We start from the raw sequence: 20,721 nt of genomic DNA on the forward strand, positions 1-20,721 counted from the left end.
CCTCTCCGCTATCTCTTCCCAAAATACACCTGGTGGAATTGCAAGGCATTGTGACCCGATGTTTGCGAGAACGTCGGCTTCGTCATTGCTTATCCTGCTTATATGATTTACTTCGCACCCATCAAACAGCTTCTCAAGCTCGTTGTAGACTTCCTTGTATGCTATCATGCTATCATTGACTGCATCACATTGGTTCATGACTTGCTGAGCTACCAACTGCGAGTCGCCAAAGATTTTTAATCGAGTTGCGCCACAAGCTTTCGCTATCTTCATCCCGTGTATTAGGGCTTCATATTCTGCCTCGTTGTTGGATGCGTTTGGGAAAGTCATCCTCAAAACGTACTTCAGTTTGTCGCCCTCAGGTGAGATTAGTATCACGCCTGCTCTAGCTCCTTCTAATCTCTTGGACCCGTCGAAGTTCATAGTCCAAGTTCTCGATAAATCTGGTGGTCCCGTGGTTTGCAGCTCCATCCATTCTGCGATGAAGTCTGGTAGAATCTGTGACTTTATTGCCTTTCTTTTTTCATACGTGATGTCCCGAGGGGAAAGTTCTATTCCCCAACGGGAGACACGACCCGTAGCTTCTGGATTGTTGAGTATATTGGACAAAGGTGCCTCATTAACCACTATTATCGGGTGTGCCGAAAAATAGTGTCGCAATTTTCTTGCTGTTGTGAGCACTCCATATGCTAGCTTTTGATACTGAGGATACCTCTGTTTTGAAGGCGATAAAACTTCGCTAATGAAGTATACTGGCCTCTGCACTCCATGGAGCTTTCCTTCTTCCTCTCTTTCCACGACAAGTACTGTACTTACCACCTAAGGTGTGGCCGCAATATACAGCAATAGAGGTTCTTTTTCTTTCGGCGCCACCAGAATTGGTGGTGTCGAAATTTTGCGCTTGAGATCCTCAAAGGCTCTGTCTGCTTCTTCGCTCCATTGGAACTTATCTCCCTGCTTGATCAAGGCGTAGAACGGTAGCGCCTTTTCTCCCAACCTGGCGATGAACCTGCTTAAAGCTGCGACTCGCCCGGTTAACTGCTGTATTTCTTTTAACTTTGTTGGCTTCCTCATTGTTACGATGGCCTGGATTTTTTTGGGATTCGCCTCGATCCCTCTTGCTGAAACTAAGAACCCAAGAAGTTCTCCTGCAGGGACGCCGAAAGAACACTTTGTCGGGTTGAGCTTAAGACAGAACTTATCGAGATTGTCGAAAGTTTCCTTCAGATCCTCGATTAGTGTGTCTCCCTTCTTTGTTGTTATGACGACGTCATCGATGTATACTTGTACGTTCTTCCCAATCTGTGTTGCTAAGCACTTCTGCATCATCCGCTGATATGTTGCTCCCGCGTTTTTCAGACCGAAAGGCATTGTTCGATAACAGAACACGCCGTATGGTGTGATGAACGCTGTTTTGACCTCATCTTCTTCTTTTAACCTGATCTGGTTATAACCAGAGTATGCATCCAAAAAGGAAAGACGTTCACATCCTGCCGTGGAGTCGATAATTTGATCGATCCTTGGGAGGGGAAAGTGATCCTTTGGACAATGTTTGTTGAGACACGTGAAGTCGACGCACATGCGAAGGACTTTTGTGTTTTTCTTCGGTACCAGCACTGGGTTAGCTACCCACGTGGCCTCTGTATGTAATTCCTTGATAAAACCAGCTTCTCTGAGTCTATCGATTTCCGACAGCATAGCCTTGCGGTTTGGTTCCGAAAAACGCCGCAAAGGTTGTTTGATTGGTTTTGCGATTGGATCCAAGTTTAGGTGGTGCTCGGCAAGTTCCCTGGGTACTCTTGGCATGTCAGCTGGACACCATGCGAAGATTTTCCAGTGCTCACGGAGGAACTTGACGAGCGCGCTTTCCTATGCGAGGTCCATGTTTGTTGCAATGGACGTCGTTTTCTTCGGGTCTGTCGGATGGATCTGTACTTCCTTGGAATCCTTTGTAGTATTGAAAGCTGATTCTTTGTTAGGCCTTCCTACATCTGGCAATACATCGTAGTCGGTTGTAAGCCTCGACTCCATGTATTCTGCTTGCATCCCGAAGGTTTCTGAGAGCCGATGAAAATTCTTGTCACATTTATCGGCTAGCGCGAAGCTGCCTTTAACTGTGATTGGCCCCTTAGGTCCAGGCATCCTCCACAACAAGTATGTGTAATGCGGCACCGCCATGAATCTGGCGTATGCTGAGCGCCCTAGCAAGGCGTGGTATTGCGATGGGAAATCCACGACTTCAAACTCCAACCTTTCTATCCTGTAGTTTTCTCGGGTACCAAACTGAACGTCAAGATTGATCTTCCCCAATGGGTAACTTGGCTTGTCTGGCGTGATGCCATGAAAACGCGTATCTGTTGGCTCGAGGTTTGCCAAGGATATGTTCATCTTCCTTAGTGTATCTGCATACATAAGGTTTAGACTGCTTCCTCCGTCGATAAAAACTCGTGAAACATCGAATCCTGCGATTACTGCTGGCAAAATAAGTGCTGATTGCCCTGGTCGAGGAACTTGTTGCGGGTGATCCGCAATCGTGAAGCCAATATCTTGTCCTGACCAATTGAGGTACTCGACTGTTGGTGGAGGCATCTTCTCTGCCATGAACACCTGTCGCGAGATTACTTTCTGAGCTCTGTTGGATGGTCTGCCTTTCTGAATCATCGACACCGCTCCATGAGAGTTAGGATCCACATATGGAGGTGGTGCTGGTGCTGCCGCTATTCTGAGCTGATGTCGATTTTGATCCGTAATTGCGGGAGGAGGTGGCAGGTGGATCTCACTCCTAGGTCCCTGGGGATTGCGACTTGCTGCCTGGGCATTGGCTTGCCCAGCGAACCTCATCATTGCTTGAAAATTTCGGCAGTCCTTCTGCAAATGTCCCGACTGCCTCTTCCCATTATTGTCGACATAAAAATGCATCTGACACGGACCGTTCATCATATCCTCAGGGGACACGAAAGGCCTCTGGAACCTGGGCCCGTTATTTGGCCTGTTATTTCGGGAATCATCTCTGTTGTCGCTTCGCTGCTCGTTGCTTTGCTGATAATTATCTCTATTGCTTCCTCCAAAGTTTGTTCGAAACCCTGCCGAAATTTGGCCTGGTGGATCATAACTCGAGAATCGAGAGAATCGTCGCCTATTTTGCAAATTTCGACTACGGTCCTCCTCAGGTGACCTGTGTCGTTTGTTCTGCACAGCATCCTCGCCATCTGCCCATCTGTTCGCTATCTCCATTAATGCTGATACTGTTCTTGGGTTGGTTCTTCCCAAGTCCTCCACAAAATCTCCTCGTCGCACTCCTGCCACAAACGCATCTATCGCTCTTTCATCCGATATATTCTCTGCCGAATTTTTGATGATGTTCCACCTTTGGATGTACTTCCTCATTGATTCATCATGTTTTTGTCGACATGACCTCAATTCCTCGAGTGTCGCAGGCTTTTTGCAGGTAGACCGGAAGTTCTTGACGAATATGTCCTCGAAGTCTGTCCAGCTGTCGATGGAACCGGAAGGAAGCTTCTTTATCCAAGATCTTGCGGCTCCACTCAAGTGCACCTAAATACTTTGCATCGCTGTTGCCCTTGTTCCGCCTATCAATTTTACTGTCTCGAGGTAATCTACCAGCCAATCCTCAGGATCCTGCAGTCCGTCGAATTTTTTGAAATTTTCAGGCAACTTGAACCCTGAAGGCACCCGAGTTTTTCGGACCCTCCTCGTAAAACATGGCAGCCCACACATGTCCTCTTCAGCTATCTCTGGAGAGTCTCGATGTTCCCTTCTATGTTGTCCTGCTCTGTCTACCCTTGCTTGGATTTCTGTATCCCTTGCTTCACCTGTTCTTTCTGGAACTGCTGCTACAACAGCAGGGCGTGGACTATTTTGCCGTGGACTATTTTGCCTTGCTGATCCTTCGGGAGGTGAATTTATGAACGCTGCTCCCATGGCTCCAACTCCCGCCATAGCCATGTTGTACAGTGCCTCTCTAGGATCCCCGGCAGGTGGTTTGGACGCCAGGATAAAAGCTTGCGTCGCCATATACCCCGCTTCTGGTGTTTTCGGGATAATGTTTCCCCTTGTATCTATTGTCATAAAGGACATGTCGAGGTTTCGGACTAGGTTTTCCCTCTCTGCTTCAGGTATATTATTTAGTCGAGACCTTGCCCTGTTGCGAGCTTCTCTGTGATTGCTTCCCGAAGTCCCTGATTGTCGACTTAGATCTGCCCTTCGCCTGCTTGACGCGGAAGCTGCTTCCCTTCTTCTGTTTACAGTGGCTGTCTGTTTTTCCAATTCCTTTCCAGCTCGAGCGAGTCTATATTGGTATGCCTGCAATTCTTCAACCGTGGCAGTTGTCGCCATTGGTTCTGAACCATTCATGGCTCTCGCGGCTCTGTCCCACGCTGCTTGTGGCAGTTGAACTCTCACACGTGGTGTAGGCCCGACGTACTTGGTGCCTAGACCTCGCCTTAGGTCAGAGGGATCAACGTATGGATTTTCCAAATCGTCGAAAGCCTCCGATGTTTCCTCCTGATCGCGACTTGCTTCTCCAATGACGTAGATTTGATGATATTTTGAATTATGCGCCTTGCTGGATTCGGTGACACCATCATAGAGATTGGTGAATACCTTTCCAATGGTGATGGATTTGTCGATGAAATCGAAGCTATCAACACTCTCAGAATCGCTGCTTATATAGGAGTCCGCAGACGACTCGAAAGACATGTCGCTGAAGATCTTGGCGAGTTTTTCGCTTGCCCTGGTGCTGATGAAGCGTGGCGAAGAGGTTTCTTCGTCGCCAGACTCGACCGATGATGCCGAGCTTGAAGATTCAGTATGTTCCACAGGAAACCTCGAGAAGGTCGGAATTTCGAGACGATACGTTCCTTCCTTCCCGACGTGATAGTGGAACCTTCCGAACGTCATCTCCATGGGCTCCTCCAGATACGTATATGCATCCACATGGGAGGGCGGGTGAGGTATAAAATCAACGAGACCAGTTTCGATCTGTTTACCTTTGTCCATGATGTTGCTTGCTGCCGATGAAGTCGACGATCCTGAACGTGCCATCGAGATCAGCTCCTTGTCGCCTCTAATTCCAACAGACGATGCCAATTGACAAGGTATTAACTTATCAATGCCTACGGGTTGTAGACTAGGGTTTAGTTAGAAGTAGAGGGCAAGTAGATCTCGAAGGTTCCAGCCGAAAAGTACTCGACGATTGTAAAAACTAGGGTTTGGGAAACAATGATTCGATCCTTTCTTCGTCCCTCGACTCCCCCTTATATAGGAGGCGGAGCCGAGGGATTCGTGTTGTACAAATTACAGAGTCCGGGACGGTTTCTAACTCATCCCGCAAGATTACAAATAACACTTCTTATTACAACTCTAGCTTTCCTTAATAATATCTTGGGCTTCCGAATCTTCTTATTCTTCGGGTAGTGGGCCTTCAATAAACCCCGGGTACTATTTTTGGCAGGCCCATTGGGGATGCCTATGTCAATTGTATCCAAAATACAAAATTAGAGGCAAAACAATAGCAAAAGTGTTCGGGAAAGTAGATACGTTTTGGACGTATCAGAGGCCGAGGCGGAGGAGACCGAGGTGGAGGACGACGACGACGACGAGTTCGAGTGGTCCGACGACGACGGACCGCACCCGGACGAGACGGCCGATCAGCAACGCGCGCTCATCGAGTCCTTCGAGTCGGAGAAGAAGCTCCAAGACGACGCCCGTGCCCGCGAAGAGGCGCAGATTCGTCGCGCCGCCTGGAGAGCAGGGGAGGGCGGAGGAGGACGCGTGGCGGGAGCGGAGCCGTCTGGCCACCGCCGAACGCAAGGAGAGGAGGCGCGTAGGAGGAGCTGCGGCGTAGGGGAGGCGACGACGGGGCGGGGCCGTCGAACGCACCACCGGGCGGTCAGTAGTCTAGGTTTAGATGAAATCTAGCCGTTTTCATTCAAACTTTGTAATATATAATCAAAATTGAATGAAAACCTTTATTTTGGTGCACCAATAATATTCATTTGGGGGAGGCGTTTGGGGAACGCGGCTGAGGAGCGACGTCCCCCAAACGCTTGATCTGATCCGGTTTAGGGAACGCTTTGGGGGACGCGGCTGGAGATGCTCTTAGAGAGAGTATTTTGAAGCAACTGCTTAACATCCTAATACGGATGTGGCTATTTCATTTGTGTATGGACACATAAAGTGTACAGTACAGATTACAGATACATATAAATCTACTCGTATAATACAGTCTAACACGATGCACGTCCCACAGGGTGATGCATGCACGTCGACGACCGGAAAGCCCCACCGCCGGACTCCACGCCACCGGAGCGTGTCGCACGAGATCATCCAGAACGCGTATGTACACAAGGCATTGCGCCTGCACATCGTGCCCCCATCTCTGCAAGATCTTGTTCGTTTCCTAAGCCGATCCATCATATATATCGACCGAGCATGGGATGGAGACCCACCGCCTCCGTCACCATGTGATGTGCTCGCGCGTGTACCGCGCGCGACAGAAGACACGTACACGTACCACCAGTCGGCGCCGAGCTGGAACCACAGTAGGACGTACCCCGGAATGTACCAACAGTCGGCGCCAAGCTGGAACTGGTCGTGGGGGAATTACAAGTAACGTGTGGTTGGATGGTTTGGAGAGTATATCGTTGCCCACCAAGTATCTAACCTTAGCTTTAACATTTTGGTATGGCGAAATATTTTTTTAACTGGGAGGCGGCATTCCCATCGATGGCGAGTTAGCCGTTTTGCTGATTTCGTCAATCTTAAGACCAGTAGGCTCAGTCTTTTGGAGATGCGCATAAAGGTAGGATATGCTCACTGTGTTCATAGAGTTGAGTGTATATACATATTTGTAAATCATGAGAATATATCTAGTGATACCCCACTCTATTTGATACCATGATACCACTCTTTAAATTTTAAATTTTAAATGTTAAAAAATCGAAATCAAAATTTTGGTGTTCACAAGATGCGTGTCTACACTCTACATGCAAGTAACTTTCATTACCAAATTCAAAATACCCCAATAGAAACAAAAAAAAAAAGAGAAATCCAGCATGAATATTGTCACATAAAGACAAAAACACAAAATGCCACTATTCACATAGCATTTATCTTTTTTGTTTCTCTTGGCATATTTAATTTGACTGTGAAAAATCTAGAGAATGTAAACACACATCTTATCAACAACCACAAATTTGTTTCGAATTTTTTTGACACTTACAATTTAAATTTTGTGAAGCGGTATCATGGTATTATGGGAGGTGTTGTACCACTAGATATTTTCCCTCGTAAGCATCTACTCAAACTGCATTACTTGGTACACTTGTACTGGACAAAACCTAGATACTGTATTTCAAAAAAATGTGGTGCCAAAATTATATATTGCTCCACGATCATCTGCTAGCTCCAGGCCCACACGCGGCACAACGACCCATGCACGTACGCTGTCATGCATGCATCTCCATGCTCAATCAGTCAATCTGGTTGCCAAGTAGCTTCAATATGTTTTTAAGCAAATAAATGATCTTATACCCGCGAAAGAAAAGTAAACGATCCGATTTTACCTGCGAACTGACCAGAGTAACTTCATCTGGTGAAGCGACCGTGTCTGTGGGCCGTCATTACAAGCACCCACGGGCGGACTGGCTACGGGCCTATTGACTGAACCAGAGCTAATTGTTCACCGTTTGTTTCGAGAGGACAAGAAATCAAAATGTACCAGATGTACCTTTACAAGAGGCATGTCCACCTAAAGCGGACTTTTGGCTCTCGGGTGCTACGCATCCCCATACACCCCAAATTTATAGTAATTTTAAAAAGCTAAAATAAATTGACCATTCTTGAAAACCAAGGATGATCAAGTTTGTACTCGTAAAAGATGTTTGAAAAAGAAATGACTCCCATGGTGTTTAGGGCTAAAAACAATTATGAAGAATATAAAGTGAATAATACCTGGTCATGGGCGTTTCGAGTTTGTTTTTTATACCCAGGATACAATGAAAGTAATTCCCTAGGGAAATATATTTGTACACAAGTACAATACCTGATCATCTTTGATTTCAAAAAAAAAATCAATTTTTTTTAAAAAAAACTGTTTATTTTTTATTTTTCCAAGTATGGAGGTGTGTAGCACCCAAGAGCTCCCCTACATTTCTCCATGTCCACATCTCTTTTCTTTTGCTAAGAATGATTCCATCTCTCTCAAAGAGGCCATTGTTGCCACCGATTCCAGGCCATGTTGCAAAAGTTATTGCCAACTAATGAATTGGATTCATGGACTGTGCAAGGGAGTGCTTCTGTTAAAGTTTCTCATGTTTATAAAGCTCTAACGAAAAATGTTGGAGCTATACCTGCACTCAAATGAATGTGGGATGATTGTTGTCAGCAGAGACACAAAATGTTCTTTTGGCTATAATTGCCTCAACACCTATGCTTCATAGAAAGAATTTTGTGATGGATGATTATTCTTGTGTCATGTGTAATCAGCATCATCTCGAGACAGAGATCATCTGTTTGTACTCTTTTGTTGAATGGATTTCCCCTATCTTGGGACGGTTTGATCTTCAAGATACATTATCTAGCCTTAAGCTTGCTATCTCTAGGCCTTTCTTTATGGAGCTGATAAGTTTGCTTGCCCGATTCATCTCGATCGCTCGCAATAGATTTATCTTCAAGGCTGTTACTCCAAGTGTTCATAGATGTCGGAAGAGATTTCATGATGAACTTGTCCTTCTAGTCCACAAAGTCAAGAGCAAATCATATCATGGCATAGCTACTTGGATAGCAATTTTAGATAGTTTTTCTTTCTTTTGGGGCTTATGGTCTCTTTTCAAGCAACTATTTTGTTCCTCTTTTTGTGGATTTTTGTTTCATTTTAAATAAAATAAAAAATACACAGTGGGGACAACTTTTCTAACTTATCCTAAAAAAAAGAACTAGGACCGTGATATCCGGCAAACGTGCCAAATTTTGCCTCGCCGAGCCTCAGACATGCGATCTAGATCCAAATGTGGAGGCAATTTCCAAAAAAAAAAAAAATCTGTGGAAGTTGCCCCCTCGCGTGACAGAGCTCCTGCAGGAACTTGCCTCCTATATAATCTTTGAAAAACTAAGATGGGTCCACAGATGTATGATATTCCTCATCTAATTGAAATCTCATTGCTACTAATTCAACACGAGTACTTAACATCAACAGTATAGAGGGCTCAGTTCAAAAAAAAAAAAAAACAGTATAGAGGGCTCAACTGCTCAAGGCAAAGGATCAAATACGGAGTATTAATAATATTATTATAGGAGTAAGTATTATGAATAATAGGATGAGATTCAAATGCTTATTTGCTTTGACTGGTTAACAGTCTCTGTTACATTTTCGTGGAAATTCTGGAGGACCCAAAAAAGCTGTGCAAACCACGGAGAAACCGAAAACATCCTAACGACCTACCTAACAGCAAAGCAGCAAATTTTGGGGTAAACCGATCAGTCTACTTTGCAGAAAGAAAAGAAAAAATGAGGCAACAACACATGTTCTTCTTTTACATTTTTCTTTCGGTTCTCTGGGAGTAAAGTCAACTTCGACGAGGGGCCGCCGAATATTTCTGGAGTCACGCCAGGTGGTTAGCAGAGGATGAAAGGTCTCGCAGATGAACACTTCTGTTGTCGAAAGCAGCTCGTGGCGTGGTTAGTCGCCCTGCAGACAGTAGAGCTGGCGGATGTTGCCTGTAGCTGGAGACATGAACCGGCATTGTTGCCATTACTCAGTGCAAAAGATAGAACATAATGAGTCTTACGATCAGCAATACTCCATGGAGTGCCACATCCTCTGTTCCGAATTATAAGATGTTCTAGCTTTTTCTGAATCGTGTGTATGTAGATGCATTTCAATGTGGCTGTTCACTCATTTCGGTCCGTATGTAGCCCACATTGAAATATCTAAAACATTTTATAATGCGGAACGGAGGGAGTACAGTACAATACTCCCTGCTAACATAAAAAGAACTTCAATTCTAAAACTAGTGGAGTAACTTGTATTAATGGTTAACCTGGATGGAGATAGCAATGGCAGAAATCTTCCCTGCTAACATAAAAAAAACTTCAATTCTAAACTTTAGGCTCTTAAAAGGATTTTCATAGGAATTTTGGGAGATTTGAATTCTTCTAACGTTGGTGGCTTGATTTAGGTTTGCATAGGAACTTCTCTTACAGTGCATTTTGCACTCTATTTCAAGGCAGAAAATACCATTGACTCGTGCCTCTTTGGAAGTCCTATGGTGCAATCAAAACACTATAGGATCCAAGAAGGCATGACATTTCAATCATGCTTTACCTATTCCTGCGCTTTTGGAATCATGTGAATCAAAGAGGACCTAAAAGTGGCTAGCTGCTAGAGACTAGTCTTGGTTAATTATAACTAGTTATCAATGCTCACTGGACCCTATTTGGAAGCTAAGAACTATCGGGATATATTTCACAAAAGTTCTGACATCTTCCAGGTTAGAATCCTGCTAGGAGTACCAAAGCAACAAAAGCAGATAATATGTAAACTTAGACCAGCGCACATGACTGTGTGTGGGCAAATTACTAGCGGACAAGGAAAGCAGCCACAAGCAATAAATTTTCTTCCAGTTGCACTCCTTGTGAATTAATGAAATCAGTGGAGACAAGATTGAATTGTGTTCCAATTAGTAAAATAAGATTGGATTGCATCCTATCTTCAGTCGAAGTTGTTCTGGCGTATCTCTATAGAAGGGGAGATAAAAAAAATCCAACTGGTGGTATTTACACTGTAACCCGAATCCAATCCAGCGTTGAAACTGAAATTCATATCTCATCGTTTTGTTTCAAACTACAAGAATGAAACTGCTGGAGATAAAGCAACAAGTGTATCTATTGTCATATAAAGGGGGGAAATGATATGTACATTCATGCAATAATTAAAGCAAAGATGAAGTTTTACCGTATAGCCAATCTTTGAATTGTGCATGAAGGGCACTTGATAATTCCTTCTTCCTATTTTCATCAAGTTGCAGCTCCCGAATAGTTTTTTGAGTATCTTCTAGAACAGCTTGCTGAAGATGATATAGCATGTTTAGTGATGTGTAACTTTTAGGAATACTAAACAGTAAAATATAGAAAACTGAACAATATGTACCCAAACAACATCACCAAATCAACAAGATGACAAGGCAGTGTAAGTCACACTAGATAGCTTTAGCATTAAGTAAATTGTAATTAAAAGATATTTTTAGGTAAACCTAGCCCTATCAAATTTAATGTACCTTCTTGCTTTGTGATGCCTGATAAATTTCAGGCAATGGAAAAGGATTGCATTCTGTAGGGTCTTGTACTGCATCGTCAAACAAATTAGGGATCTGCAGAAGGAAATAGCCATGTTTAAAAAAAATTATACAAGAGAAAAATATTGTGGAAAGCCAAACAAGGCCTGAGTTTAGCTCACAATATACTTGACATACCAAAAAGTTCGTGAATAAATCAGGATCTACACAGATAGCAGATTCAGCTTGAACATCAGAAACCCCAGCAGGATGGGACAATGAATCATGTGGATCAACGACCCCCAGTACAAAAGGTTGGTCCCATTTATTGGTAGAGGGATCTACACCAACTTGTGTCATGTGCTCACCCAATCTTGGATAGTACGTATTGAATGGAGCAATCTGTTGATACAGGAAAGGATCTCACAATATTGAACTTTTACACATTATTATTACTACTATGACGTCAATAAGTTCAAAATTGACCATCACACTTTTCCCAACTGTAACCTGCATACAATGATGTATCCATAGTATTTGGTGGACATGAATGGTCGTGTCTATTAGGCGATTAATATTCAGTTTCACTATTAGTAACATCAGATTTTTACTTGCATATAAAGTTACTGATATTAGTTCTAGGTGTAGTGACATACACAATATGTACCACACTAATGAAGTAAGAATCATTCATAGAAAATACACATAATGGCTAGCCATGCAAATGTATTCTCAAGAATTTACAACCATCCATCATATTCTGCTTAATTTCTAGGCAGCAGTCAATCAGTGCAGCGAATATAGACCTTCTAGTTCAAGTAACTACTAATTGCTCACAACAAAAAGAATAACAGAACCTCACATGTAATTTATGGTTGTCCCCCACAATGAGAGGCTGGTGATTTACTCCCAAGTAGAAGATGCACTCACGGCAGTTGGCAATACAGATTCGTTTAGCAGCTGCGATAATATGCACTCTTTCACAATGCTCCACCTTTACAACCTGACAACACAAAACACTATGTTTATGAAATGCAATTACTTATTACTCCCTCCGGTCCTTTTTAATTGACTCGAGTTTAGTACAAAATTGTAATAAATCTGAGTCAATTAAATGAGACCGGAGGGAGTACTAGAATAGAGGATGAAATAGCAAAAATTTGAATGACCAACAAAAGAGGTGTAGTTCTTCAATCAGAGGGTTTCTCATTTTACTCTTCAGTGATATATACTCAAATTACTTTTTATCTACTACCTCTGTCCCATAATATAAGACATTGTTACAACTAATATACTCCTATATTGGTTGTAATAAAATACTCCCTCCATTCACAAATGTAAGACCTTTTGGCTTTTTTCATAAATGCATGTATCTAGGCGTGTTTTAGCGTGTAGGTTCACTCATTTCGGTCCGTATCTAGTCTATTTTGAAATATCTAAAAGATCTTACGTTAGTGAACAGAGGAAGTATTATATTACGGGACAGAGGGTATCGTAAGATTTTCCAGCAATGCAGACTGCATTACAATATCAGGTCAATGCATGAAACACAACAATATGAACCAGATTCCACTCTCTATTGCCACTATTCTCACCATCTCTCAGCAGTAGAGTTGCCTCAGTTTGTATTCCTACTTCCACTACGAGCGAATCAATTTTCCGCAAGACTACAAAAGTAGAATCCAGGTGACCGCTGTCCATGAGTGATCGAAAATACAAACATAGGTCATAGGCAGCCACACTTCCTTGTTGCATCTGAACATATCGAATATAATACTCCCTCTTGTCCCGAATTACTTGTCGCAGATTTTTCTAGATACGCATGTATCTCGACGTGTTTTATTGTATAGATACATGCGAATCTAGACAAATCTGTGACATTTAATTCGGGACAGAGAGTACCTATATTATATAATAAAAGCTGGCAATAGGTGACTTATTGCTTGTTGTTAGAACAAGCATGTTCATAAAGATTCCTCAGTCCACTACCAGACTGCATGCAGCGCTCACACTAGTCTAGATAATTAACTCGCAGCCCAACAAACACTAACTTCTATGTATGGAGCAAAACTGCATCAAAGAAAATTGGATCCACATAACCGAGGGTATGAGGAGTAACCAAATCACATGCATACCTTACCAACAGCCCCAAGAACAACAGTAGTATCAGAACATCCATACACGGTAGCATACTTCACCGGTGCTAATATGTAGATAACAGAATCATGGCAGTTCAAAACCTGCACATATAGTTTGCATTTCATGATAAGCAATACTAGCAAATTCCAGCACTGGGGTTCCAGCGTTGAACAGAAAAAAGAAGCTACAAGAGGTCACATCATTAGACCATAGGGAGTCCCTTGAAACAATACGGAACACATTTCTTAGAAAGGAAGAGGTGTTCCGAAGTGTCCAGCACAGAAAGATGTTCATATTTTTCCTCCCCAGATCAGAGCAGTGACCTAGACATCTCTCTTCTGCATTAACCTTGTATATATCATGACCCAAATAATGCAACTTTGTAGCTTATCGCTTTAAATATCCAGATGTGGATACATAGTACTCCCTCCGTCCCGAAAAAGATGACGCAGTTTTGTCTAAATTTGGATGTATCTAGACACGATTTAGTGTCGAGATACATCCAAATTTAGACAAATTGCGACATCCTTTTTGGGACGGAGAGAGTACTATATTTTCCTTCCTAGAAGCAGAATGCTCCACTGGGAATACGGTGATCAAAACATCTTGACTATGCTTACAACGGCACACTGACTCTAGGAGGACTAGATACAAGCACACGATAACTTATCAAACTAGATTTCACACAAATGATTTCTTAATCAACACTACATTGTATCTTGGGTGGGACAATGCAAAACATGTTTGAATTAAACGTGTCAGATCTCTCTGTTCCTTTCAACATCCAAGTTGGCTACTTAGAAAGTAAGCAAAGTATCTCAGTACTAGTACTACTATAACTATAAATTCATACCTTCACTGAATGTCCTTTGACATCAGATGCATGCTTGACAACGGAAGTTTTGGAGAAACCCTCCACAAATGTAGAATTTCTATGGAATGCAGGATTAACAACAGTAGGCGTGTTGTTCCTTGTATGACTTGTATTGGCATCAGCCATGGTAACATCAAGATCAGATGCGATCTGCTGGCTCCCTTCCTTTGCTGTAGATTTCTCGGTATAAAACTCTAATGAAGAAGCAATATTCTGCAAAATCCAATCATGGACCTGAGCCGCAGATACCGGAGCAGCCGGCATGTCTGGATCAGAATTTGCAAAAAACGTGGCTGCCTGGCTTAGGGATGTTCCTTCCGAAAAATGCACTAGAAATCCAAGGTGCTCAAAAGTCTCCATTGTTAGAACCTGCACAAAATTTGGCGTAATACAGCTATCAAATCGTCAGACACTAGAAGCATGCAGCAATATTATCATTCATGTTTCCAGATTCCTGCATATGATAAAACTAGCGAGCCGATTCTGTGAAGTCCAAACAAAGTTACTTCATGAAATTCGAAGAAACAATGTCCTAAAAAGATTTCCTCAAATGTCAGGAAAAGTCTATCATCAGTTGCACACAAAGAGACCTCACTTGTGTCATATATATTTAACTGGATCAGCAATGTGTTACCATTGACCTTTTATTTTATTTGTTTCATACAATTTGTTTGCAGACATATGTCTGTGGGTTGTTCTACCCTTGATCTTTGTTTAAATCGCTTGATACAGCTTTTCTAGAAATATTGTCAATGGATGGTTTGCATCTTTGGCTACAGTCAACGCCTGACAGGCTCAACTCATACCTTACAACCTATTTGGAGGTATATAACTGCAAGTAAGCTCCACAATCAGTACAACAAATATTGTGTTCCTGTCACACTATCCCCATGTGAAGAATATTGGATAGAAACAATTTGACTAACTTAGCAGAAGGTAACATACCAGAGAATCATCCCCCTCCCCCTCAACAGAATCAGCCAATAGAGTAAGAATATTAGCCATATGCTTTTGAAGATAAGATAACTGGTGGATTTCTTCATCTGCTTGAGAAGGTATAAAGCGACGGCTATTACTGCGTACAAGCTGCAAAACAACAGAAATAGTAGTTAGCAAGTAAAGACGATGTAAAAACTGTAGACATGCTAACTAGTTGTATTTTGCAAAACGAAAGAAACTAGAAAAGTGCTGATATAGTGCTGATCTGGGGCTGGGGCTATGAAAGTCTTTCTGAAGGAACATGCTTAACTCAAGATAGACATATATCAAACAAGAAAACATGTAAAAAGACAAAGTTGCTACAAAAATATCAAATATGGAACTGGAATAGATAAGATATCACAAATAACAGCAATAGATTTATATTAAAAAATGCAGGTGCATAAGCCCTATGCAGGAAACTCTCAATGCATTCGACGCATAGCCAGATAGTCAAAGATATACTTGATTGAAGTGAGGAATTTCAGGTTTTAATTTTACAGATAACGTGCAAACTCCAGTCCCCACACTGCCACACAGTATAACTTAAGCAGTCACTCATTGATGATGTCCACCATATAAGACAGAGAGACTGAATTGGCTCAGTTCAGAGTATGCATCCAGTTGCTATCAAGAATCAAGGCACTAAATAGTGTCAGAAACTAGGATGTGTGCTTGCCAATGCAGCTGCTGCGCCACAATTTTGAACTGCAGCACATGTCCTACATTTTGAGTACTCAGAACAATGTTCTTCTATTATGAAACCAATAAATGCCAAGCACTCTGTGGCTGTTAGGGCCGCAGATGAACGGCAGCACAATGTGGCATTTGGAGGACAGGGTAACCATCGCTTCATCGTTTAAAGACCAATGGTGATTGCTTGGAGCCTAATCGGTCATCCAAATATCTAATTAAGGTTTTGCAATCAGAAGATGGGCTTCAGATATCTATGGTAGTCAACCAAAATCACAATATTGGAAGACTAGAAGATGGTCCAACATCAAAAAAGGGAAGGACTATGGCCACAATGTAACGATGTTAGATGGATAGCACTACAGAGGTATCTCTTGTTGTAAACTGTCTCTTCGCACGAGTGTCTGGGACCTGGAGTTCCAACTTCTAAGTCCCCATTAACATGCCGACAGTTTATTAGCCTGGTAAAAAGTTCAAGGATACAATTGCTGGAGCACTGAAGGCAACGAAAGAAATGTTTGATGAAAAACATGTCACCTGCTTCGTCTAAACAGACATGACACGACAGTTTGATATGATTACCTGGTGAGCAATTTTGCATGCCATGTACCAGTAATTTTCTAATTTCAATAGTTGGTTTCCCATGGCAGGATGTGCGCTATTGGAGCTGGCAATGCATGTTTGTCGAGCATAGCACACTTTGCCGCAGTCAAATAGTCCATTCATGGAAAGGCGAGGAACGACTGTTCCATTAATTCAACGCCCCAGTTATGTTATCAATATAGTACACGACATAGAGTTTTCAAATGGATAGCAATTTCCAATATAGTACACGACTATTATATACGAGAAGCGAAATTGCGAATCAACGGGTCCTGATCCTAACCTGGATCGGGGAGAGGGCGGACAAGTAGCCGTCGAACGCGGAGGTGGAAGGCCAGACGTCGGCGACGGCGGGGGAGTCCTTGTGCGGGCGCGGGACGAGGCGCTTGTACGACTGGATGTAGAGGAAGAGCAGCACGTCGCGGAGGTCCGCGCCTCCGCTCCCGCCGGCGCCTAGCGCGGGGTCCTCCGAGGGGAGCACCGCCGCGAGCACGCCGAGCGCGAGCGCCGCCTGCTCCGGCGGGATCTGCAGCGCCTCCGCGAGCGCCGCGGCGCCCACGCGCCCGTCGCCCGACGCGGCGGCGGCTGGCGCGAGCTTCTCCTTTAGCTGGGAGAGGGTCTGCGCCAGCGCGCTCTCCGGGAAGATGAGCTTGGGGATGGGCAGGAGGCCGTACTCGAACGCCACGCGCCGCGGTCGGAGTAGCGGCGATGAGGCCGCCGGCGGCGGCGGCGTCGCCGGCGGCGGGTCGAGGGTCTCGTCAACCATCGCCGCGAGAGAAGCGGGGGAACAGGGAAGGGAGGAGGAGATCTGGGATGGATGCGCGACTGTGAGAGTGCGATGCAACCGCGGAAACGGTGAAATGGTTCGGTGCCTACGTGGTATTTTTTCCCCACTTTTTTTTAAAGGATAAATTTCTGGATTTCCTAATTTCAGGTATGGCAATTGGCAAGAAGAATAAGCATCATGGATGAACTTATTAACACCACATGATAAATCCTATGGCAATGTTGGTTTCCTTTTTGGAACTTTTTGTGTCATTTTAGATGTATATGTCTCCCTCAGTTTCACCAATTCATGAATCGGCATCATGTTCTAAGAATTGAAATAGGTCAAAATCTAAACACCGCACTATACCGTTATTACCATCTCGGTAGCACCACTACATTTAGCGCCACCATGAAGTCATAAACTACATGTTCACCAAGATGTCAGCTTCGAACGTTGTAAGGTAGAGTAAAACACATTCAAATGTGAAAATAACGCTTGTCCAACCTTGGGGATCTAGTAGGTAAGTTGCTTCCATTAAATAATGTCACTTTTCCGTATTATATGTGTTTTTATTATCTATAAGATATGTAACTTATACTTTTAACATAAATGAGATATAACCATAATAAGGTACGCAAAAACAACTAACTGAATATTTCCATGCAGCAAAAGAGATGATTGGCCTAGTTTTAGCCTTGTGTAGATGTGGGGAAAGTACACTTAGCGAAAGGTGACATTGGTTCGGGGCATTGGTTCAGCATGTGTTAACTGCCACGCGCATGCTAAACGGGAGACTACACGTGAGGTTAGGTTAGAGAACGGCAGAGATGATGCTACAAACGAAAAAGGACAAGGTGGACGACACATTGCATGAGGCAGACATGGGAGACATTACTAAGGTCACCAACATTAACACTGGGTCGCCGTAGTCAAGGAAGATGGCATCAAAGAGAAGCGAGGTGAGACAGGCCCGGGCCCACAGGAGTGCGGCCCGTGCGGTCGCACAGGGCCCCAAATTTTTAGGGACCCATAATTTCCCAATTTTCAATATATAGATTGTACTTTAGAAAGTATTAACGAAATAGATTTAGCTCAGTTTGTACTCGTCGGTGAGCCTTGCTTGCTAATAAGTCTCAGGTTGCAAGATCGAGTCTTGCCAGGCGCGATTTCACTTTGTATTTTGTACTTTTTTTTGCTACTCTGGCTGCTACCTATGAGGCAAAATATAGTTGATCGAGTCTAAACATATGAGAAAAATACAATGAGATACCATGAATTCTCAGATTGAATTAAATATTCATCACTGCGGTTTTTATTTATAAATTGTGAGGTAAGTTTGTTATAGTGTTATTGTATTCATCTCACGGGATAGTTCTCATAATGCGTTTATCTATGTACATGTGCTTGTTGCCTGGAATAGCTTTACATCCTATTTTTAAAAGCTAAATAGTTCAAATGTATCAAAATAGTTAAATATTGTTTTTCAGTCGGACCGCTGGTTTAAACTATGTATATGTGTTTCCTTTTAGAATAGTTTTTAAAACGTTTTTACCATAGGTTCAAAATCTAGAGGTGACATATATAAATTATATTTTTTATTAGTTATACTAATAAAATAGGGCCCATTTCAAAATTCCGCACAGGGCCCCGGAATTTGCCGGCCCGGCCTGAGGTGAGACGAGGAGAGTATGGTGGACCTTCTTACAGGGCCTGAAGGTAGTAGGGCTAGGAGGCAAATGGAATGGCTGGCAACAGCTTCCTCCGAACAGTTTGGTGGTCGCGATTGGAAGATACCCCTTCAAGGTTTCTAGCATGGAAGTGTACTATGAAAATACGCTTTCATTTTAGGGGAAAGCTTGTTTCCCTGGATCAAAATGAAGAGGCCGACGTAATAGGGGTAAATGGTTTGAGGGTGAGGTCTTGGTCCAAATGAGTTTTTACCATGTTGACCTTTTACTTATAAAATCACAGGAAATTAATTATACTTATATTACTTTCAAAACATCCCAAAACTCCAATGCATCAAATTAAATATAATGGGCTTGGGGATATCACTTCCACGCAGATGAATTTTGTATATCATATTATTTTTTAGAAGTGTTATTTTGGCCTTAATAAATTTCCTAAAAGTGGTAAGATCAATATATTCCTTTTATCGAGAAAAAAACTAGGAGAGGGCGGGAGTGGCACGCCTGCTCGCAAACGATCATGAGAAAGGATGGTCCAGGAAATGAAAATGAATCAGTACATTATTAACACGCATTTTTAGAATATGGTACTGCAGAATCCGATTAAATTTACTCTGTCACTAAGTTATATATGTACTCAATCACTAAGTTACAAAAATTTGGGAGGACGGAGTTTCCTTTAGACTGTTTCATCTGAAACTTGTTATTTTTGTCTAAGATATATACATACTTTCCAATTTGGGTATGAAAATGGCACACACGTACATAGGTGCGTCCTCTACATCTCCACTACTATTAAAAGACCCAGAGTGGCAGATCCAGACCATCCGGACCATCCAATGCTCAAATCCACCGGCTTAGATTTGTGCTAAAACATTGTTAGACACCTGTAATCCCACCCCTAATCAGATCAAACCGTCCAGGAAAAAAACCTCCCATCGCCCGATCCCCGCTGCCGCCGCCATGGACGCGCACCTGCTCGCAACCGCCCTGGCGCCCTGCCCACCGCCGCCGCCCTGCGCGCGCGCCTGCTCGCAACCTCCGTACCAAACGCCGCCGCCCGGCAAGGGAGGCGAGGCCTGCTCGCCACCGCGGCCCTGCACGCGAGGTGAGGCCTGCCCGGAGCCACCCTGTACAGGAGGACATCTGGGGAGCCGCGGACGCCGACGCCGTCGAATTTCCATCAAACACCGCATGTGTCTTCGTCTCCGAGGCCCTTGCCTTGCGAGATCCCATCTGCGCTATGACTTGCACATGTAGCCGGCTGCGCGGCACCCGGTGGTCGTTGTATGTCCCGTGCCCGCCAAATTGCCCCCGCACATCTGCATTCTCTGGTTCTTGTGCATCTCCATGGCCAGATTGCTCCCGTCAGGTGTCTTCCCTTGATGATTAGTTGGCTGGTACTAACCATATTGCCTTTGATCAGCTGTTCTATCTGTTGCTATTATGAGAAGCTTTAGAAGAGAGTAATGCAACATGAGTAGTTCAGACTTAATTGATTTCTGAATAAAATTTGTCAAATGAACTAAAATGGTACAGATAACTGATTTGGCAGGTGTTATATACTACCGAAGGCAATGAAATTTCAGGTTGCCGACAAATGAAGTATTGGTAAAGTTCAGAGTTCTTTTATTCGACAATATCCTTAGAGCTATGTATGAACCAATTCCGAACTGCTCCTCC

At 43.4% G+C, this 20,721-nt stretch overlaps 1 protein-coding gene across 1 annotated transcript; it reads right to left on the minus strand.

Annotated features, from left to right (window-relative positions):
* Positions 1–9,280: 9,280 nt before the first annotated feature.
* On the minus strand, positions 9,281–17,424 carry LOC127307572 (uncharacterized). The gene is made up of 9 exons (XM_051338301.2): positions 16,865–17,424; positions 15,253–15,393; positions 14,287–14,676; positions 13,430–13,534; positions 12,157–12,297; positions 11,493–11,696; positions 11,298–11,390; positions 10,976–11,087; positions 9,281–9,744 (listed from the first exon to the last, which is right to left on the minus strand). The coding sequence occupies exons 1-9, from the start codon at positions 17,345–17,347 to the stop codon at positions 9,701–9,703; spliced, it is 1,713 nt and encodes a 570-aa protein (XP_051194261.1). The 5' UTR covers positions 17,348–17,424; the 3' UTR covers positions 9,281–9,700.
* Positions 17,425–20,721: the final 3,297 nt, after the last annotated feature.

Source organism: Lolium perenne, chromosome 6 (assembly GCF_019359855.2).
Source record: "Lolium perenne isolate Kyuss_39 chromosome 6, Kyuss_2.0, whole genome shotgun sequence".
In the NCBI taxonomy this organism is placed as follows: Eukaryota; Viridiplantae; Streptophyta; class Magnoliopsida; order Poales; family Poaceae; genus Lolium; species Lolium perenne.